The 23,724-nt window shown below is 41.5% G+C and overlaps 1 protein-coding gene across 2 annotated transcripts in view; it reads right to left on the bottom strand.

The window, feature by feature from the left end:
• Positions 1-1,559, bottom strand: part of LNPEP (leucyl and cystinyl aminopeptidase) — a 78,796-nt gene extending 77,237 nt beyond the window's left edge. For both annotated transcript variants that reach the window (XM_075411442.1, XM_075411441.1), the window contains exon 1: positions 1,167-1,559. Coding sequence is in view for 1 of the 2 variants with exons in the window: in XM_075411441.1 (XP_075267556.1) it covers positions 1,167-1,185 (19 nt within the window). In the remaining variant the exon portion in view is untranslated. The remainder of the gene's footprint in view (positions 1-1,166) is intronic.
• Positions 1,560-23,724: the final 22,165 nt, after the last annotated feature.

Below are 23,724 nucleotides of genomic sequence, written 5' to 3'. Positions count from 1 at the left end.
AAAAGATAGGGAATTTCTACTGTATTTGAGAAAAGGGAAACACAAAGCCAAGACAAATGAAAGTACATTTCTCAAGGGAAATAGAAGATTTACGTTTTACTGCATGGATTTTTTCTAAATTTGCCGTAAGTTTTGTACTCTCATCTGGTGGATCACTGAGGAGTTAAAATATAATGCAGTAAATTCTACTTCGTGTTTTATCTATGGCCACAGAGCATGATTGTCATTTAACAGACCAAATCCCACCTGCAGCAAAAGCACTGCATTTTCAACAGGAAGGCTGTTGTTTTTACCCAGTGTCTTGTCCTAATTCCATATTTGGCTATGGACTTGAATCTAATCAAATATACTTTAGTTTCGGTTTGATCCGAGAGCTTCATTTCCTCCTCTGTCCTGGGCTACTAGAATGTGTTACTAATACAGAGGCAGTAGTAACAAGGACTTCCCATGGCTTCATTTCAGGCATAGGCACAGGTTGCATACACACTTCTGTATCAAGAAACGCTCCTGTACACTTATATCTCAAAGCTGCAACCACGTCGTCATCTCAAGCAGTTCGGTCAATGAGCTGACAGTTCTGCAAGCTTCCTGGCTTCCAGAAATACCCTGAAACATTGCTTCAAACACCCTAGATCCTCATGTATTTTTTCTCCTTTCCCTCGCTGGGAGGAGACATTGCTTACAGTGCCTCGATTACGAGGATCTGGTTCCTCAGTCCCAGAGAGTCACGGTACCTTTGGCACTGCAGACGTATATAACCCTCTTTCCTCAGAGCACTGCACAGCGAGAGCACAACTCGGTATAGAAGTTGCCCTGGCTTCGTAGTGTCCGTAAGGACTGTGGCCGAGCAATAAAAAGCGCAACCGTACCGAAAAAGACAAGGAGCCTTCTCTCACCTTCTAGGTCAACACGTGTACCTAATTAACTCAGATGAAACAAAATCTGAGGTAATTTCCCAAGCCGCGGACGACGGGGGCGGCACGACTAAGAAGCCTCCCCTGTTCCTGTGGGCAAGCACCTCCTGCGAGAGCCCCAGCTGAGCCCGTGCGCGCCTCTGCCCGGAGGCAGGGAAGGCCTGCTGCGAGGAGGCCGCGCGTCCCAGCCCCGGGCTCCGCCGCCGGCTCAGGAAGCGCCCGCTGGCAGCGCGGCGCTGCCGCCGTACTTACCGCTGGGATACGGCTCCATTTTCCTCCCGGAGTCTTTCCTCAGCCCGCAAGAGCGAAGCCCTGGCGAGGGGGAAGAAGACGACGCGGAGGCGCAGCCACGACTCTTCACTCCTCCTCCCGGCGCCGCATGCTTCCAGGACGGGCACCTCTTTGGGCTCCGCCGGGCCGCTGCGGCCCCTCAGGCCGCTGCCACTGCCCACCGACCCTGTACCGCCCCTCCAGCGGCCGGAGGCCCAGCAGGCTCAGACCGCGGCTCCCCGCTCAGCGGCTGTTTCAGGGAAAAGAGCCCGCGCCTCGGCGCCTGCTTCCTTCTCGCCCACCGGCTGGGCGACGCTGTACCGCCTATTCTTCACAAAGACCCGCCTCCCCGTCCGCCTCCCTCCCGGGGAGGCTGGGGCAGGCGGTCGATCGGCGGCAGAGACGTGCGCGGCTCTCTGAACGCCGGGAGAACGAGTGTCGGGATGCGGGTCCTCTGCCCGCCTGGGCTATTTCGCGCGTGTCAGCCGAACGCCGGCTGCCGATCTGCCGCTGCAGAGGCGGAACGACCCTGCCGCAGCGGGATCTGGGCCCTGCTCCGCAGGCTGCCGTGTGGCTCTGGGGCTCGCCGGGCCGCTGCACAGGGCCCCCGCAGGCGCCTGACGGCCGCGGCAACGTCGCCGGGCCGGGCCAGCTTTGCTTGCATCTCACGGCCGTGCTCCGTTCGTCGAGATTTAACCTTGATTTTTGCTTATAGCCTTATTACTGCCTTACCTGTCCCCTCCTCCCTGACAGGTACACTTTGCTATCACGTGGCTGACTACCGTTTTTTCTCTAATACGGGAAATTTTTAACCTCTTGTTTGTTGGAAAAGGAGTTGATTACTCCTGAAAAACTCAAAACCTAAAAGCCGTATATTTATCAAAAAAAAAAAAAGAAGAAATAGAAGTTTAACTGTTCTGTGGGGGCGGGAGGGAGGGGACAAGGGTCAGAGGTCCACAAGGGCTCAGGCCCTATTCCCAGTCCTGTAGCTGTTTATACTGTTCATAAATTTAGAAAGTAAACTTTTGCACACCTTAGTGTAAGTTACACACTGAGTTACATTCACAACCCTGTAGCATAAACTTGGTCATAGTTGTTTTACACTACGTCCTTGGAGTTTAACACTAGCCCTAATGTTGGACACAGAGCTGTATGAGTTTTAATGGCCTTTCACTCACCACCATGTTCGTAGGCATTTATTAACAGATGACATCAGCCCATTCTCAAAAGAAAAACTTGTATTATTAAATCAGCAAAGCATTTCTTTTAATAGGAAGAGATGTGCTGAGAGGTCTAGGAGAGGCCTGAATAACTTCTTGAGCTCCTTACCACTTGCTTTCACCATTCCTCATTTTCACCAATCCTAAATCCTTAATTATCAAGATACCTCTCTGTGATGAAGAAGAGCTAAACAAATTCATGCTTCATTACACGTGCAGAAATTTCCACATCTCGATTTTCTTATAAAATCCAGTTTTAAGAGAATACAATGGGAACTAACTCTGCAGATGAAGTTAGATACAGAGGTCATTTTCCAGTAGTACCTACTTGCATCTGTCCAATATTAGAATAAGGATTTCATTGCAATTTTAACATTATTTAGAAAATAATAGAGCAGAACCCAAGCTTCAGCTTTGCTGGAATTAAAAAGCTCGGATTTCTACAATATGATTTAAAAAATCCGTGTCCAAAAGTTGCAGATCCTTTTCACTTTAAAATACAAGTTTCAGTTATAGTTTAATAGTACAAGCTATTGACAAAAGTGAAGAATACTAAATTGGTTCTTATTTCAGGCTTTACGTCAACTATTACCACAATGTCTTTTTTTTGTTTTTTTAAGATGCAGAATAAAACATTTCTTTAATTGCTCAAAGCCAGAAACACACCCTTAAAGCATCTGCAATGACTTATAATTCGCCTTTTGTTGGCAGCCTTGATTCAGCAATATCTTAAATGAGTCTTTTCCATGTGGTAAAATATGCTTGCTAGCAATGCTGCTTCTTTCTCATCTTTGAAGACCTGCTTTCCCTAGAGAATGCTTCACATATTTCAGCTTTTAAACAGCAGGAAACATAACTCAGACCTGCTTTGCTCTAGTTTATTTTTCTGGTGAGAGGAACAGAGATTTGGTCACGTGAAAATTACAGGTCAGGTAGACAGCTGGGTGCCTTTGACACAGTGGAATGTCTCCATATGTTTTCAGCCAGATCTGCACATAATAAGAAGCTACACTGTAATGGGATGTACAGCTTTGTAGCTGAAAAATTGCCAGAACTCCAGGGGTTTGAAGACAAGGGTGTTACTTTATCAGTTGTGCTAAAGCATGTCAGAGGCAGCTCAGAATCAGGTGTGGGACTGGTGAACCATTTGGCTGATGACCTTAAAAGGAACTAAAAAAATTACCCTAACAAATACTTGTGCCTAAAGCTTGAGCAGAGATATGGAATGTGAAAGTTCTCTTTATTCCTTGGCTGAAACTACTACTTGGCTGAAACACTACTGATTAATTTCCTCTCTAATGTAAGGTTTCATATTTAAAACTAACATTGTTTCATTGTTGTGCACATGACTACGTAAATCTGACAACCTCATCCCCTGCCAGCAGGAACTATAGCTGTTGGTAAACAGTGTCTGTTCAGAGTACTATCCCAAGCAATCCACAGCACAGTGCTTACAAAATAAATATCCTCATGTATCTATTTCCACAGGTGTATCCATACCTAGGAGAAGCAGTTTATTCCACACAATAGTCATTGCTGTGTATTTTATGGTGTCACACTGTAATCGATGGTCTTGCTGGACTTGTCAATGCCAGACGAAAGACATGGTTGGACTCAGGCATCAAGATCTGAAGAGTTAACAAATGGAGCAATTAACTTGCAATTATCAGACAGAAGTAACGGGGGATAGCCCATCACTGTAAACCAAGTGATCTGTGGGGCGCAGTGGAGGTCGCGCAGCGAGAGATTGCTTCAGATAAAGAACAGATGGCCCCCAGAAGCACATACCAAGATGGCCGCTCCAAAGGCGTGTCAAACTGGCAAGTCCCGCTTCTGAGGACACGACATTCCATGCCAAGAGCCAATCGATACACAATAAATGACTTAGTCTCACCTCACAAAAAGATTTTCCAAACATATAAAAATTGGCACTTGAAAACTCTCTTTGGGAGGAGGAGCCAGGTGAGAACTTTACCTGACGGACGGGTCGACAGGCCTGAACCTCTCTTCCCCCCCCAAGAAGGGACGCCTTTTTGGTAAGAGTCGCACCTTTGACTTTATCCCTGGGAACACATTGTGAACTAAAGCGCTAAACCATTACTTTGAGCTCAACTTTTGTAGACAGTGCATTTATCAACGGCAATCCTGAATCTGTGATACCTGTCACTTAAATAAATTACCTGTTGTTTCAACTTTGCGAAAATGTTTCAGTGGAAGTCCTTGGAAGGGCTCTGACAGGCAAGTTGAATCTGAGAAGTGGCTACACACTTAACCCTTTAGACATAAACTGTTGACCACGTCTGGGACTAGGAGTAGATCCAGCCGCACCTAGACTCCCCTCTGAGAGAGAGTTTAGAATGCAAGGGGGTCTGCTCTGAACCTTGTGACTCAATGGGAGGGCTCTCCTTTTGCTGCTTATCAGACTCCCTTACCCCTTATAACATGACACACACAACCTACCTTTCAGCAATACTTCCTAGATTTACATTCCTTTTTTAGCAGAATGTGGTTAAGTTTACGCTGTTACTGTGCCTCTGTCTCTTTCAGAATCTTCAAAACCACTTGCATTTATCTTAAGGAAAACATCCCAAGGGCAATAAAATTTCTACCAGTCAGATGAAAATAGATCATAGCTATGGTAAGTGCCTCATAAGAATAAATTTTCCAGTGTGAACTCTACAACAGAGAATCCTTGCATAGGAAAACTTGTAACAGTGCTTGTAGAAGTGCAGAAGAGAGGGAGCATTTAACGATGCTAATGCAAGCAAAGTTTCTATCAGGAATTTGTAATGAGTTAAGATGTGCAAAGACAGCCACGTATCATTTAGTTCCATTGCTCGCAAAATTATTTACTTTAACTGTTTAACTGTGTATTTTTTTAGAATGCAGCAATTCTTGGATTCTGTATGTCCTAGAACAAGGATTTGGTAGGATGCCAGCTGCAGTCCCGTTCTCAATAACCATGTAGAAGTAAATGAAAGTGATACATGAGCCTCTGGATGGATTACAATGCTGCACTACAGATGAAAAAACAAATGCAGATGTATTCTAAGGAGGAATAGTCGTGACAGGGCTAGAAAGTTAGAACATTTTCTTGTGGTCTAGACACTTTGCCTGTAAATGCTCTTCCTGCTTTGCCGTTTTTAAGTCATGAATATAAAGTACTGTAAGAACTTCCGGGCCCTGAAATGAAATCAACATATTTTTCTCTTTTTCCTTGGAATACTTCTAGTATGTCTGTATCTCACCTCTAGACTGTAAATAATCAGATCTAATATTTGTTTGTTTGTTTGTTTGTTTAAAGCGTGTAGTAGCTAGAAATTATCACGTACTATTCATATATCCTCCAGGTAGCACAGAACTTGCCAGCTGTTTTTGATCAGAATACTACAAGGAAGGGTTCTAAAGTTGCTTTTCCTCAGATGAAATTAGAATATGGTTAAGCACGATGATTTAGGACGACTTGACAAAATTGCTATATCCTTTTCCCTGCTTTCCCTGCCTACACTTACCTCATACTCTTACTGCTTACCTTGCACCAGTTCTTGTTATATTAGAATCCTAGAATCATAGAATCATAGAAAGTTTTGGGTCAGAAGGGACCCCTAGGGGTCATCTAGTCCAACCCCCCCACAGCGAGCAGGGACACTGCTAACTAGATCAGGTTGCTCAGAGCCCTGTCCAACCTGGTCTTGAATGTTTCCAGGGACGGGGCCTCCACTGCCTGTCTGGGCAACCCGTTCCAATGTTTCACCACCCTCATTGTAAAGAATTTCTTCCTTATATCCAGCCTAAACCTACCCTGTTTAAGCTTAAAACCATTACCCCTCGTCCTGTCACTGTTGTCTCTACTAAAAAGATTGTCCCTATCTTTCCTATAGGCTCCCTTTAAGTACTGAAAGGCTGCAATCAGGTCTCCCCGCAGCCTTCTCTTCTCCAGGCTGAACAAGCCCAACTCTCTCAGCCTTTCCTCATAGGAGAGGTGCTCCAGCCCTCGGATCATTTTTGTAGCCCTCCTTTGGACCCACTCCTACAGTTCCATGTCCTTCTTGTGCTGAGGGCTCCAGAGCTGAACGCAGCACTCCAGGTGAGGTCTCACCAGAGCAGAGTAGAGGGGCAGAATCACCTCCCTCGACCTGCTGGCCACGCTTCTCCTGATGCAGCCCAGGACACAGTTGGCCCTCTGGGCTGCCAGCGCACATTGCCGGCTCATGTCCAGCCTTTCGTCTATCAGTCCCCCCAAGTCCCTCTCAGCAGAGCTGCTCTCGATCCTTTCATCCCCCAGCCTGTATTGATACCGGGGATTACCCCAACCCAGGTGTAGCACCTTGCACTTGGCCTTGTTGAACCTCATGAGGTTCACACAGGCCCACCTCTCCAGCTTGTCCAGGTCCCTCTGGATGGCATCCTCTCCTTCTGGTGTCTCGACCGTACCACTCAGCTTGGTGTCATCTGCAAACTTGCTGAGGGTACACTCGATGTCGCTGTCCATGTCATTGATAAATATATTGAACAGCACCGGTCCCAGTACAGACCCCTGAGGGACTCCACTCGTCACTGGTCTCCATCTGGTCATTGAGCCGTTGACCACTACCCTTTGGCTGCCACCATCCAACCAATTCCTTATCCACCGAACGGTCCACCCATCAAATCCATGGCTCTCCAATTTAGAGAGAAGGATGTTGTGGGGGACCATGTCAAAGGCTTTACAAAAATCCAGATAGATGATGTCCATTGGTTTTCCCTTATTCACTCTTGTTGTTACACCATCATAGAAAGCCACTAGGTTGGTCAGGCAGGAGTTGCCCTTCGTGAAGCCATGCTGGCTGTCTCGAATCACCTCCCTGGGCTCCATGTGCCTTAGCATATCTTCTAGGAGGATCTGTTCCATGATCTTCCCAGGCACAGAGGTGAGGCTGACAGGTCGGTAGTTCCCAGGGTCTTCCTTTCTACCCTTTTTGAAAAGGCGCACAATGTTTCCCTTTTTCCAGTCACTGGGGACTTCCCCTGACTGCCATGACTTTTCAAATATCATGGAGAGTGGCTTGGCAACTACATCAGCCAGCTCCCTCAGGACTCTGGACTGCATCTCATCAGGTCCCATGGACTTCTGTACGTTTAGGTTCCTTAGGAGGTATTCCTCTGCAGGTTGATTCAGCTCTTCAACTGCCTAATCTTGCAGAAAACTTCTTTAGCAAAACAATAGATAATCTAATTCTGGGTTACAGAGCTTTACCAGAATCTACGAGTGATGTGAATAACATCAGTAAAACGAGAGCTCATGAACATGCAGCTAAGCAACCTCAGCTCAAAGCGAGTGGCAAAGAAGAGAAGGAAGATTCCCCACTCTTTCCAGTGGTAAGCTGTCTCCGGCAATCTCCCCCTTAGGGTTCAGCTCTTCATATTTCTACATAGATGGATTTGACTCTCTTTTTGCAAAGATTCCATTCCTGGCTCAAGTCACGAAGCAGTCAGTTCCTCTTACCTACTGAAGGTAGGAAATCTAATCAGAATGAAGTCACACTGAGCATTATAAAAGCACTCAGATTGTTGAGAGGACTTTTTTCTTATTGAAGTCAACACTAAATGACATCAACGGCAGTAAAGCCACAGCAATGGTCATGAATTTCAAGAGCTTCTACCACTGTGATTAATGAAGAAGTTATGAAAAGGATGCATAAGTACCCTATTTTTTACAGCCATAGTAACATTGTGGATTTTAAGAAGTCATCCATGCTCACAGCTCATCTCTGCAGCACCCCATTAGGCAACTGACTAGTATTATTTTCTCCTTTTGCAAACTGGAAAACTGCGAAAGCACTATGAACTGAAGATAGCACCCGGTCTCTTAATGTCATTTTTTAATTAATTTTTGTGCTAGTATCACAAAGTTAAGTGCTGTGAATCATGGAAGTATTGAATTATGAATTATTGAATTATATGAGACTGCTGAACCATGCAAAGTAGGTAACTGTACTTCAGATAGGCATGTTCACCGAGCACAGCATACCATAGGGTACTATATTTGTTGATGTGTTCTTGACCTTCCATACAGCAGGAGCAAGCACAAGACATAGTAGAACAGCCAGGGTACTGCTACAGAAAATGTGCATATTATTGCACATACTTCTCTGAAATGTAAAGTGTTGACATCCCTAATTTGATTTTTTGCACAAGGCTTTCATGAATACAAAAACCTTTGCAATCATCTGAAGAGGATTATAAAAGAAAATTTTAAGAATACTGTGGGAATAATACTTCTGTAGCAAAATAACGGTTTTTAGTGATGTATTCTCACAGTCTTAAACTATGTAGAAGGCTGTAGAGCTTTTACTTGCTATGAAAATATAACCTTCAGCCAGATAAAGTATGGAACAGGACAGAGATCACAGCATGTGATAAACAAGATGAACATGACAGTGGATCTTTTATACCATGATAATTTAATTTACAGCATCTCAAGGCAACACGAAAGCAGAAAGTCTCGCCAAGGTTTTTAAGCTCTGATTTATGTGTACATTTAGCAGCTAGAGTTCTATCTGCTTGCCTGTGGTGATTTTTCTGGTGTTTTATTTATTTCATTGAAAGTCCATCCAACACATGTTGGCAGTGTTACTTTAATCTTTGAGAAAAGCAGGTAAAAAAAACCTGGTAACACTATGTTGAACAGACATATCATTGTTTCTAATCAAAGGCTATAGTTGCTCTGATATGTTTTTAAATAAAAAGTGAAAAACATTTCAGAGATTAATGTAACGCTTCTTATTTTCTCTATTTCAAGAAAGACTTCATGCTTTTAGTGTCTTTTTATTCCTGTTGTCCATTATAAGCAAATAGATTGAACTTAAGGTGGCTTATGTGGTGCTGTTTGATGCCAGTTATGCTCATGTTGTGAGAAACCAGTTATAGAATTTTTACTGGTATTAAAATTTTAGTCTACATCCTGTCCATTGGAAAGTCTATGTCCATACATTTATTCCACAACCACATTTAAAAAACACTGATTTAACGTGATTCTTGTTATTAGAGTAGCAGTATAATTACGAGATTTCTGCAGAGAAAGACAATGCAGCCTGAATCACAAAATAGTGCAGTAAATAGTCATGGATAAGACATGTATTCACACACAGGTGTGTGAACTTTGCAGCTGGTGGCAATTGGAAAAGATAGTTCTGGGTGGTGTACAAAAAGTTGATCTAAAAATCAGCGTGCCCCTTGGTCAGGATAACTTTGGACCAGTAAATGGTATAGATGTGAAGAGACAGACAATCCAAATAGCTAAAAAGGAACATGGCTTACCAGAGGGATACACCGCCAGACAGAAAAAGTTGCTATGGGTTAGAAATTCATCATCCCCACACCTCTGGCTCCAAAGGCAGGGAATAAGTACTGGTTATTAAAGAACCAATAATGCACAAAAATGTTTCTGGACTGAAGACATAGTAGTGAATAACAAAATTTAATCTGGAACAGTTTTCAAGTATTGACAAGCCCTTGTACTAAAAAACAAATAATTTTGCGGTTCAACTTCACTGAAGAGATTTATCTGAAGAGCTCAGGCTCTTCGGAGTGAAATGAATGGTGCTCCCTTTGCTGTCTTGGCACTTTTCACTCTAGTAGCTCCTTCAAGACAGATTCATACAGTAAAACAAGATATTGTCACAGGATTCAAAGATAAAGAAATAAAGTATAACTTATATGAGAATAAAATAACATAAAATGTCCGTCCCAAGGACTCAGAGTTAACCAGTTCTGTCTAGTTTTATTCCATTATGCAATGCATTCCATTAAGTGCATCAAGTTTTGAAAACTTTTTAGACAACTCCCAATTTTCAAGACTCTCTGTATACTATATATTGTGTTAATGGGCCACACTGTCGATATGAATGGGTAGACTGACATAGCTCTACAGGACTTCAGTAGTTTTACAAGGAGTTACAAAAGCCAGGTATATAACTCCGTAATTTCTAGACTGAAGACTATAATTTCTGAACTGAAGAGTAGTTTTCCCATAGTATTTTTAAGGAAGGTGACGAAAATTGTCCAAGGGCTCAGGCACCTCTGCTATGAAGAAAAGCTGAGACAGTTAGGGCTGTTCAGCCTGGAGAAGAGACTGCTGCAGGGAGACCTTACTGTGACCTTTCAGTACTTAAAGGGGATGTATAAGAAAGTTGGGGAAAATATGTTAGCAAGACCTGTTGTGATAGGAGAAGGAGTAATAGCTTTAAACTAAGGGAGGGTAGATTTAGACTGGATATAAGGAAGAAATTATTTACAATGGGGCTGGTGAAACATTGGAACGGGTTGTCCAGACAGGTAGTGGAGGCCCCATCCCTAGAAACATTCAAGGCCAGGTTGGAAGTGGCTCTGAGCAACCTGGTCTAGTTAAAAATGTCCCTGCTCACTGCAGGGGTGTTGGACTAGATGACCTCTAAATGTCCCTTCCAACCCAAAGCATTCTAAGATTCTATGATTCTAGTATGGAAAATTGCTATATTCCCTGGAAATGAAACTGTGGAAATGATGCACACAACTACCTGCACACTAATTGCATGAATATGTTCAGTTCTCATGCTGATGATTTCTGTTCAAGTGTAAAATCATCACCATTACAACGCAATAAAATCTTTCCAGCGCATATGACAGTTGCCAGCTAAGGTAGAGGACAAAGAGAGCACTGCGTTTCACAGCAATTTTAACTGTCATGATTTGGTGACATAGGATACCTCACTGCAACAGTACATTTCCAATTCAGTTTCCAGAAGGGGAAAAAAAAATTACCATTCTCTGGAATAACCAACCACAAGTATGCCTATGCAATGACTAGCTGGCTGTTGCAATATCCTAGCTAGCTTCCCACAATACCCACAGTATGTCTGGCACTTCTCAGTCCCCATCACAATTAAAATGGTGTTCTTTCTATCCTAATCTCTCCACTCACATTACCTTCATTAGAGTAAGAAACCTAGGCAGAGAACCTAAGAGATGGTTCAGAAACCTTGGACCAAGCTCCTGAGAATGGGGAATAGAAAACAGCTCACCTGAAGCATACAGCTTTAAACTTTCCCCACTAACCTCTGGTCTTCTTCAGTCGCACATCAGCAACAACAACGACCCAGTAGCGTGATGCCAAGATGTTATAGTTAATTCAACAGTCTTAGGAAGTGCATTTCTGTTGAAAATAAAACATAAGGTTGTGAATAACACCTAAGAGTCTTATCATCGTATTTCTGAGAAATTCACATGACTTCAGTTGTGTGTGCAGCAGCCTCTTGTATGCAAATTTATGCGAACATTAGCACTCCTCAGTGATGCCTTGGCTGGACATTGAAAAATGGCACTGTCTTGAAGGAAAAGAACAGAGTATGGGCTAAAAGAAGACTGATAAGACTATGCTGTATCTGAAACTTTCAAAGTGCTTTTCATGTCTGCAGGGGATCTTACAAAACACTTAAGGAATACTACCAGATGCACAGAATATTGGAACAGAGCAATGCTTGGTAGGGTGTCTGGCTGGAATGCAGAGTATGTATTTTGAAACATCAGTGTGCTGTGAGGTGATGTAATACTAGGAGTATGTAATATAATCACCACGTAACAATATCAGGGGTAGCTGACTACACATTCAACAACTGCCTTGGCTCACTTAATACTGATACACAGCAGTACGTTTCAAGGATAAATAATACTTTGAGACTGCCAAATGAGAAGACAAACTGCAAACAAAAACAGTCACAGAAATATGAGAAAGCTACTAAAAAAAAAAAACTTCTCTGTAGGCAGCAGACAAGGCATTGCTTCCATATTTTCACAAAAAATTTCGTAAGATAAGCTTGTGCCCAAAGGACATTGGTATCTAATGACAGCATTGCCTCACACATGTTCTTTCTATGGCAAAGGCATCTGTTTACACCCACATACAGCAAAGTACTTACATGCAGAGAAATCTGAACTGATTATAAACAAGTCAGGCTGGGGCTGGGAAGCAGTGGGAGCATACTGTGTCCTCAAGAAAGTCAGCTCCATGGCACTAATGTGGCACCAGAGCTGCATGAAGCACTTCGGCTAAATTACTCAGAAGACACTGGAGTCTTCTGCAAAGGAGCTTCCTTGCATCCAGAAGCCTTCTAAAAAGGCTTGCAAAGTCACTTGCTTAGCTTCTTACAAATCCAAGTGAAAAGAAACTGGATAGGAAGATGAGAAGTACTTAGGCACATAAGAAGACCAAAACTCTCTATGCATGCTTTGATGGTTTTGCAAAATGTAGATTGGTTTGAGATTTGAATGCACTTAGCTTTAATTATCTTTGCTTCGTTGCTATTCCCATAAGCATCAGAAAATACCATCTTAACAAAAGATAGTTGCCAAGGCTAGGAAAAGAGCTTTTCTGTTTGTTTATTTTTAATTTAAGGCAAGATATTGGCAAAAAAATAGAAAAAAACCCATTAATACCTGTGTTTACACCAGCAAGATGAGATGATGTCACATCAGGTTTATTTTAAATCTCCCCTTCAAGTGTCACCCAATCATCACAGGCCAAACACATAATGTTCTCAGAACAACCTTAACAGGTAATGTACCTGATAATATTGAAATAACTGTTACTGGCCTGACTGCCTTCGAGATCCAGTTACTGTTTAGCGTATTTTGTCATCTTATGGACAACATAGTCAAGCTACAGAATACACAGAAGTTTCGGCTATTAGGAAATTGCCAGCACCTTGACATATGTCTTGTATGTTTATGCTTGGAAATGCTGATAGTGATTAATAGAAAAAACTTGCCAAACTGCATTTTCCTCCCAGAAATGTATTGTTGCCAATAAAATGTTAGTTGGAAAAGATTTTTCACATCAGATGTGAAATTCCTGTTGAACCTAAAGAGAAATTAGTCGAACCAATTACTTAGCAGTTACAGTAGTCATCTAAAATGCAGATGTCTTAGGATATGCCTTTATTTGGTATTTAACTAACACTCAGAGAAGGCAATCTTCACCTGTCCCAACTATGAACTAATGTTTTTGTGCTGTCCACATTAGGCTTTCTACTCTGTCCTTCTTTCTGTTCCTATCACTACAAACAGAATCTGGAGAACAGCGTGACTGGAGGCAGAGAATTGTAGGACTTGCATGTGCTATGTCCTCTGGCTTGGTGTGTGCCTGTAAAATCCACACAAAAGAGAGCTGATCCTAGATCTAAATGATTGTCTAATCTGCCAAGATATTACCAAGCAACAGTAAAGGTCAGCTATACAATTGTCCTGAAATGTGGATGTGAATTTAAAGAGAGCAAAGACTTGATTTTAGGCTTTTGTGTTCTAGTTAAGGCACCAATTCTCGCAGTCTTACATGCAGTGCATATGATGGCTGAGACTGTTTAAAGGTCAAAATCTCTCCCTAATAGATGAGTTACTAAGGTCATTAGTGAGACAGATGTGTGATTCTGCAATCCTGAGGTTGTGTCATCTAGTTGCATTTGTCACATCTGAGTCAGGCAAAACAAGGACTGTAAACTGAGTATGCAAGATCTAGGTAAGTGTCCTGATTACGAGCAAATGAATAATATAAAACTTTCTCTTATTTTTTTTCTGCAGGGGAGAAATAACTTCTAACATTCCTAAATTCAACCTTATGTAAACCACAGTATTGTTTCTAAATTTCAGAAAAGTTGTCGTTCAGTGTTCTCTCCTTTCAGTCCTGACATTACACTTTATGCAAAAATTCCTAATTAGTTTACTGGGCAGAAGGGGAATGTGGAAATGTCACTAGCCGTAAAGCCAGGCAATCAGAATGTTACCACAGCTTAGTAACCTACATTCAAGGCAGATTCACTTGATCTATTTTATTTATGAGACTACACTTGTGCTCACAATCATTTATCATGTATACAATGATTCAGCAGTAGCTTATTACATTATTTTAGCTTGATCTCTGGCTTGATGCCTTCTCTCTAGGACTTCAGAGAAGACAGGTGTAGTATTGTCAGTGAAAGTATGTTCTTTTGAAATTTAGTTCACCTTCTCCAAATACATCACTCTACAGTTCTTTCCCACAAAATTACATAATATGAGGAAAACATGAGGTAGATAATGGAACAACGCAACTACAGAAAATGGAGAAAAATGACACAATGACTGGCTGTTGCCAATAACAAACTCTCTGATTCTGAATGAATGCCATTTGGCAATGGCATTCATTCAGAATTAGCAGGCTAAACTGGCAATGACTGAGAGGAGAGAACAGCTGTCATCAGGCAGATTTGTACAGACAGTGAGTAATGTATTTTCTAGTCCTCCCAGAGAGGACTATTAGGGCTATTAGGTGGTTTAAGTTTTTGTAAAATTTTCATCTTATTAACTGTAAAGAAAAATATTGCTGTATACAGCAATATTTCTCAAACTTCATAACAAGTGCAAGGTATCAGATACTGTCAGGCAGCAGACCCTCACTTCTCCTTATTTGTTAGCAATTTGATTTTTCCAGCATATACAAATGAGAACTGGCTATAATGACTAGCTGTCAGGTTCTTCACTAGCTACCTACCTTCGCTTGCTAGTGGCAGAGCACTACTCCAGCAGATTAGAGTGACTGTGATCACATGCAGCCACCAAAGGATAGTAGAGTCTCACCTCTTTCCAGCTGATGCTGGAAATGATAGATAAGCTAAAAGCAGACGAACTTGCAAAACATCCATAGAAGACTGTTTGTGTGTTGGGTGTGGCAAAACCAAGATCTTAAAGAAGGTAATAATTTATCTAAACCTCAAGTGGAAGATGAATATTACGTAATGATGTAAAAAGCAGCTAGAGATAACAGTGAAATCAGGTGACAGATAAGCATCGTAGAGCTCCCAGAAACCCCAGAGGGAGTTGTAGTGCTCAGGACTTTGGTAAAAGGATGTTTTAGGTTGGGTAACCAGACTGAAGCATGTAAAATCCTTTGACATTTTGAAAACCTAGCTGCACAGTCTTAGCATTTCATTATGTGAGGCAGCTGTATGCTTCATGAGAGTGCTTTCACAGGAATAAATCCATGTCTTTCTATTAAAAGCCTCACTGTATTAATTTCTGAGAATGTTAAAAGTAAGAGTGAAAGCATGGTAACTCGTGACTAACAAGAATCGCTTATATAGTGTGATTTGTTGGCTAAAAGCCTTTAAGGCAACATACAAGTGAAAGACTTTAGAATGCTGTGCTATGGGTTATTGAATAAGCCAATTGTCTTTTTGTGCTTTTTCATATTGCTCATTGATTTGGGGGACATGGGAGTGGGTGGAAACAGGGTGTGTTATTGTACACTGTTTATCTATCTAACCTATTAGTTCTTTAACTATTTTGAAAATTCTAAATTAACAAAGTGAGGAAACACACTGTAGTTTCAGCTAGGGGAGAAGCTGAATCAAGAACATACCATGTAGGAAAAGATTTAAATACAGCATAATCTTTTTCCCAGGTTTCTGACATTATTAATTCTGGTCAATTTTTCAGGCTAACTCTGAGAAGATATTCTATTTTAGACCATTGCTGCAGAGAAAGCTTTCAAGAGAAATTTTAAATACATTGTGAAATATTGTCAACAGAAGCAGATGGAAGGGCTTGTGGAGAGACAAATGAAGAAATTATTTGACCTGAAGACATATAGCATGTAAATCACTGTCCTGGGTTCGGCCAGTACAGGGTTAATTTTCACCAGGAGCCAGGAGGGCACACAGCCGGGCGGGCTGACCCCACCTGGCCAAACAGAGCAGGATATTCCATACCATGTGTCGTCATGCTGGGTTCTGGCTGGGGGGAGCTGGGCGGCCGGAAGTCACCCGTGGCTCGAGAGTGCGTGGCGGCGGTGGGCGGTGAGAGTTTCTTTCTGCCTTCTGCTATTTTGTTTTGTGTATTCTCCTTAGCTGTATCATTGTTGTTACTGTTCTCTTTTGTTTGCTCTTCTGTTAAACTGCCCTTATCCCTACCCACCAGTTTCTGCCTGTTTCTTTCCATTCTCCTCTGCACCCCTGCGGGGGGAGGGGTGGCCATGTGGCCCTTTTGTTGCCGGCTGCAGCCAAACTATAACAATCACAGAGCCAGAAGTAGAATTAAGATTCTTTGACAGATGGTCATATGTTTTCTACTGGACTACTTCTCTATAGCAAGTCACTTCTCTGTGGAAGCACCTCTTTTTAATCTGTTTTCTGTACTCTTTACCCTTCCAATCAAGACAGTTCAGCCTACACCCAAAAAACTTTTAGTAATATCATATTCATTTTTTTTCTGCTACTGAAGCCATAGAAGGCAAAAATAATAAGTAATTTGAAAAACAGAACAAAAAGAAATGGGAAAAAATATGTACTCAATTTCCTACAACAAAGCTGTAAATAAAGTATATCTCCAGGACGGTATTTATAGCATCTTGTAGTGACAAGAATTTAACCTGTTCGCAACCCCTTTTCTGCATCAGATCTTCTTTCCAGACATACTTGCCAGTTTTGAACCAGGGAAAACTTCTCAATTTTCTTTCAGATTTGTATATGCACATTTGCACTTGCCAGCTTCACCAGATTTGACTATTTCTCCTGAGGTTTTCTTTCTGAATGAACACTATACACAACTGATGACCACCAGCAAGGAAAAGAAACACTTCATTACATCCTTTCTCATTTAGATCGTATCCATTGGACATCATATCAATCTCTTTACAGACTGGATTCAGCGGCCTGTTTCTGAGGCTATGGAGATTCTTCTCCAGCCATCTGATGCTCCTAATGATGGTATCCAACACAATCCCATTGGTTTCCAACCATGAACCGTGACTTTCCAGAGGCTTACAGACAAGCTTCATGTGAAAAAGGAAATGTTAATCAATACCTGGTCTGCATCAGCTTTAGTCAAGCACCTGTATCAGAAGGGCAGCTTCTGTCAAATGTAGTAGACAAGGTAAACAATGTGTTTAAAATATGTAACCATATTAGTGAGTTGGGAGCTTTCCTTATCCTGACCTCCAAGGCACTGTATACGAGTAGTGGCTTGCATCTTCATAACGTGCCACTGACTTGTGAAAATACACAAGATCACAGGAGTGAGATCAGTTTGTTTTTCTGTAAAGCAGTGCTCCAGCCTGTTATGGCTCTAGTTTGTACTAGTTCTGCTCACGTCTTTTGAGAACGTTCTTTCTTTTGTGTCAAGGAACAGAGGAATCACACAGTACAGCACCCACTGAATTTTGTACACCACTTTTACAATAATTAAACTTGACAGTTTTCTCAATAAGAAAGTCACTTTGATTTTAATAAGAATTTAATAGTACAAGGACTACCTTTAATACAAAACCTTCTGGCACCGTATATGGTCTCTAATGGTCCCTAATTGCCAGTGATCAATGAATCAATATAGGAAACAAAGGAGAAATAGATATAGACATGTACACAGAAACATTGTCTATGTTGTCCTGGTTTTGGCTGGGCTTGAGTATTCTTCCTGGTAGCTAGTATAGTGCTGTGTTTTGCAAGTAGTGTGACAAGAATCTTGCTAATACACTGATATTTTAGCTGTTGCTGAGCAGTTAAGGACTTTTCAGCTTGTCAATGAGAAGGTGGGGAGTGCACAAGAAGCTGGGAGAGGACACAATCAGGGCAGCTGACATGACTGACCACAACAATATTCCATACTATGTGACTTCATGCTCAGGGTATAAAGTTGCGGGGAAGAAGAAGGGAGGGGAGGGGGCATTTGGAGGTATGGTATTTGCCTTCCCATATAACCTTTATGTATGACGGAGCTCTGCTTTCCTGTAGATGGCTGAACACCTGCTTCCCAAAGGGAAGTGAATTAATATCTTATTTTGCTGTGCATGTGCACACAGCTTTTGCTTTACCCATTAAAGTGTCCCTATCTCAAACCATGAGTTTTCTCACTCTTAGTCTTCCAATTCTCTTCATCGTGTTGTCGTGGAGAGAGGGGGGGAGTGAGCAGCTGTGTGGTGCTTAGTTGCCAGCTGGGACCTATAGAAATATACTTTTTCAGCTTCCAGAAAACATGTGTGACATAGTGATTTTTGGTCAGATGCATGTCTATGTTGTGAACTTCATGTTTTCCAAAGCAAAGACAGAACACAAACACAGTTATTGGTAGATTAAATCTCCTTCTGTATATATTAAAAAGGTTTACAGGTACTACAGTGAGAAACATTGTCTACAGCAATACTTTTGGAGGACACTAGGTTATCTAATATTATACAGATAAAGACGTGACTAACACAGAGATTACACTAAACTGCTACCAAATGATTAGATCAATATCCCAACTTTGCCTCATGTGCTTTCCCTTTATCATCCAGACATACCCCAATAATGAAAGATAAAAAATTAATGAGAGTAATTGTGGTATTCTATACTTATACTTTGTTTGTTGGTATGTGTAAATATATTCTAGCTCATCCACATAGAAAAAGTAAGATATATTCCCAGAAAAATTCGTTCTAACAGAGAAAAAACTATTTCAAACCTGTGAAGATGAATATGAACATTTTTCAGCAACAATGTAGAATATTGGAATTGTATCCTCACAGTGTTTCTCATAATTGAATATATTCTTAATTTCCTTTTACTTAAGGCAACATTATTCCTGTTAAAGCATATGTCTTTACCCTGACAGCTAGTAAGAGTGACTTGTGAAACAGAATTTTTGTAGATCTAATTTATTTCTTACTGTTATAAGAATACTCTGTGTCATTTTAGTCTCCTGATATTATGTAAATTAAGTTGAAAATGCTGACTTTTATCTAGTTCATAGTTCTTTTCCCACAAGGATGTATAGACTGAATGTGGAAAGCAATTGGTAAATATTTCCCCTGAAGATGCAACAGATAATCACCCATATTTTCATCTTCAAATTGCCCTGTGTTATGGTTTGGCTGTGGCCGGCAACAAAAGCACCACGCGGCCACCCCTCCCGCCTCCGGGTGCGGAGGAGAATGGAAAGAAACAGGCAGAAACTGATGGGTCAGGATAAGGGCAGTTTAACAGAACAGCAAACAAAGGGAACAGGAACAACAACGATACAGATAAGGAGAATACACAACACAAACCCCAGAACAGAGCCGCTCTCACTGACTGCCTTTGTGCTCCCGAGCTGCGAGAGAGTTCCACCCGCCCAGCTCCCCCCCACCAGCACCCAGCATGATGGCACATGGTATGGAATACCCTGCTCTGTTTGGCCAGGTGGGGTCAGCCTGCCCGGCTGTGCCCCTTCCTGGATTCCGGTGAAAATTAACCCTGTCCTGGCCAAACCTAGGACACCCTGCTTCTGTGATAAAGACAGATCCTTGCTCCTGACAGCTGTCTACGTTATGAATAACTGATATAAAGTAAAGAGCAAAAGATTAAAAAAAAGAAAACATAATTTATTAAAATCTGACTTAGGACAAAGCAAAAAAGCTAGAATTACATTGAGAATCACTTCTCAGTGTAAATCTCCATTCCTGGCTATCCCAGGAGGTAGGCGTACCTTAGATAATACAAAATTGCCTGTCAGAGATCGTCTAAGGAGAAGACAGCACCTACAGCTTCCTCAAAGTTTACAAAGAGAGATGAATACCATCAGTGATCATAGAATCAGAGAATGGTAAGGGTTGGAAGGGACCTTAAAGATCATTTAGTACCAACCCCCTGCCATGAGCAGGGACATCTTGATCAAACCGTTTTCATGTTCATAGGATTTTACAGAGTTGACATCACTTTACAGACATATATTTGCAAGTGTTTAAATTTTTCCTTTGAAGGATGATGGCATACTGTAAGTGCTGCAAATCCCTTAAAATCAGGTGAGAACATCTGCCACTGAAGACAATTTACTAGGCAGTTCAAGGTACAGACTTCTTGTTGGTACTAGTCATCTCCAGCATTTTTAAGTCTCATGGGCTGAAGGAACAAGAAGCATACAGTGTTACAGCACACCAGTCAGGAAACAAAAAAAAACTTTTACTACAATAAAAGCAAATTGATTTAGAATTGAGTTAGCATGGATCACACAGAAACCGGAGATGCAAAGAGCAAGAAGAACTCTCCCATTGTGTCCTGGAGGTTCAGAGCGGACCACTTTGCTTTCTAAGCTCGTTAGAGAGCCTAGGTGCAGCTAGGTCTAATCTTAATCTCAGACTTAAACAATGGTTTATGACTAATGGAATTCTCTATACAATGTTTGTAATAATACATGGATTAACAATGTTCCATTAGTATTAATTCAGCATCTTATCAGTCGCTTACTGAGGATCTGTTGTGAGTAAGAAATCTCTCTGCCTTGAGTAGTGAAGGATCTCTTAGTGTCACGTAAGAAATCTCAAACCTCAAGAGGTGTCCTTGCTCAAGTGGAAAGTCACCTGGTGTGCAGTCCAGCTGCAACTTAGGGAACCCATCAGGCCCTTTCTGATGGTAATATTTATAGACTGAAGTAATTGGCTGCTAAGTCAATAGTGTAGACAAGATAGATGTCTTCTTTTAGCTCTCGTATCTTGTTCTTGTATCTTCAGTTATCTTGTATTTTGGGGTTTTGAAACTACCTTTTGAAATATTTTTCTGAGGCACCTTCACTTCCTTGTACATGAGCCAGGAGCTTTCCAGCATGAAGGTTCACCACGGGGCTTGAGGCCTGTTTTCACTTAGCCAATCTGAACCAAAGTATGGCTAGGGGGTCAAGCATATCTGTCACAATCAATCACAAGAGCTTAACTTACATAATATTTCCTGTGATTTTTCTTAATGCTTTTTAATGTACTACATACTTCTCTCTCTCATACTCAGAGGTAAAGTATCATAAAACTTCATATTTACATTCTGAAAATATCTTGGAATGAGATGACTTGCTATGATGTTGTGCATTTTTTCCATGAAAATAATATGGATTTTATAAAAAAGTAGGAAAACATTCAGAGTCTTAAATCTGCAATGTAAATATTTTACATATATCTAGCCAGATCACATTTGCACTCAATTTTAACACTGCTATGGATTTACATTCAACCAATACAAAAGACTATCTAGTTTTCATTTTAGAAGCTAAGGATTTCAGTTCAAGCTGAATCCACATGCATACTGCATTTTTTCAAGCAGTTGGAAAACTGCCCAATATTCAAGTCAGAGATGATTCCACCAGCTACCTGTCACTCTGCCTTTTTGGCAGTCTTTCCTTCCTGGGCAACCTAACTGTTACCCAACTATGGCACTCACTGCTGAGCTGCAGTAGCCTATATTAAAAGTCAAGCTAAATCTTCCTAGTACAGTAGAGCACAGAGGCAAGGAACTGTATTCTGGTCGATAAATAGCGAAGAAGTAAACATCTGAGACATGAGAGTTTTCGTTGCTCAGCAATGAGCAGAACTGTTATACCGTACTCTTTAAATGTACCAACTAGCAGAAAAAGGGGATAAGAAAAATCAGTGAAGGCATTTGGATTCGTATACTACATGGCAAGCAGAAGAGCAGCGTTACATCAAATTTGGCCTTGTGTGACATTATTACAGCTGACAAACAGTAGCTGGAACAAAAGAAGACTATCCTTAAGGACATGCTGATATTAAATATTAACCAAAATATAGTTTCTTCATACCTTAATCACTCTGACAAATTTACGTTTACCCTCTAACAGAAAGACAGTCATTTCCTTGCCTAGCTGAGCAGATGTTCACTGTTCTCTTTGTCATTTCTTACTAACATAGGATAAAGAGTTTCTACTTGCTTGGCCTTGGAAGTTTTGTGATCATTTTGAAAGCATTTATTGCTCTGTTAGTAACGCATTCATCAGCAGAGTAATATTATGATTGAAATCTATGATGTACTTTACTCTACACAAGTCATAGAAAGAATACTTGGCAGGAAAAATACAAGGACACACGACTCCTGAGATGCAGCTGCGGTTTAGACATATAGGGCTGAGGTAGCAGATCATGGTTCAGTCCTGAAGAGTCATGTGTAATATCTGTATATATAATCTCTTTCAAGACAGGTCCTCCAAATAATCTGGAAAATTTTTCCAGCACACTGGAAAAGCAGGAGAAAAAGGATTGTGAATGGAAAGGGAGAAAGTGCTGAAAAATATTTGATAATAATAACTTAGGTTTTACTCTAATTATAATTCACACACACACAAAAATATTGTTCATAATTTTCCTACTACCACACATTTAAGACTGCTTGAAAAGTAAACCATCTAGTCAAAGGACCTGCTTTCCCACCATTTCCAATCCACTTGCTGAAAAGCTGATTTTCATTCCTGTACACAAGAAAGTATGGCAAGTCACAAATGAGCATGAAGAGTTCAGAAGGAAGCATTCTGCTGGAAATGGATCTTTCTTACTACTGGTCTGCCTGTCATTCACTGGCTTAATCTACTGCAGAATGTACCACTGCACAGACAGCGTGGAGTGGTTAGTTAGCCCTGTCTCGCAAGCTAACTGTAGTCCTCTCTGACCATAAAGTGAGTGACTTACTCAAATACAAATACTGTTATTGTAACCCTTTCACCATGTTAATACTCTTGAACTCATCCTGGCTAGGACACCCCATTAAACACTTCCACGATATATCCAAAATTCCTACCACTTCCCCCAAGATGTGCAACCCCAGGATCCATGGATTTCCCCATTATCTGACAGGGTCAGCCGAAAATGAGAGAGACAAAGGCATAAGCTTTGAAGTCTTTAGCAGACAATTGCTCATAAGAGGAGGTCTGCCTGCTAGCCAGTTTTATTAGCTCTCCAGATAACACAAGGGCAGCGCAATGCACAATAATTACAAAACGTTGTCTCCTTTGAGCAGTGAGAAATGTAACCCTTACACCACTCCACACAGGGTCTGCCCATCTTCATCTTTCTTTGCACCCAGCTTACCAGGATGATAGGCTTGAATCCCATACCTTAGCCAGGCCATGTACCTCCAACACCGGCCCCTAGAACAATCCTCCATGTTGTACTCTGCCCTATCAGTCAAATCTGGAGGGTATCCTGGGATATCCAGCAGTTCAAGATAGCTGGACACAATATACCTCTGGTCCCAAACTCACTGCAAGGGATCTCGATGAACAAGTTTTAGTAGGGCGAAGTGAAGAACAGGGTGAAGCCTGAGAGCATGCGGAAGCTGCAGATGAAAAGTAAGCTTACCCAGGCAGGGATTAAAACCACAATGTGCATTCAGATGGTCTGCGGCATGGAAGAGTGGACATGACTGTTGCAGGCAAATTCTGCTAGCAGAAACAGAGACCCAGTCATCCTGATGGTAACTAATACAATGGAGATACTGCTTCAGGATTCGGTTCACCTCCTCCTGATGACCATCAGACTGTGGATG

This window comes from Opisthocomus hoazin, chromosome Z (assembly GCF_030867145.1).
Source record: "Opisthocomus hoazin isolate bOpiHoa1 chromosome Z, bOpiHoa1.hap1, whole genome shotgun sequence".
In the NCBI taxonomy this organism is placed as follows: Eukaryota; Metazoa; Chordata; class Aves; order Opisthocomiformes; family Opisthocomidae; genus Opisthocomus; species Opisthocomus hoazin.
The sequence above is the reverse complement of the archived record's forward strand: the minus strand, read 5'-3'. Positions and strand labels throughout refer to the sequence as shown.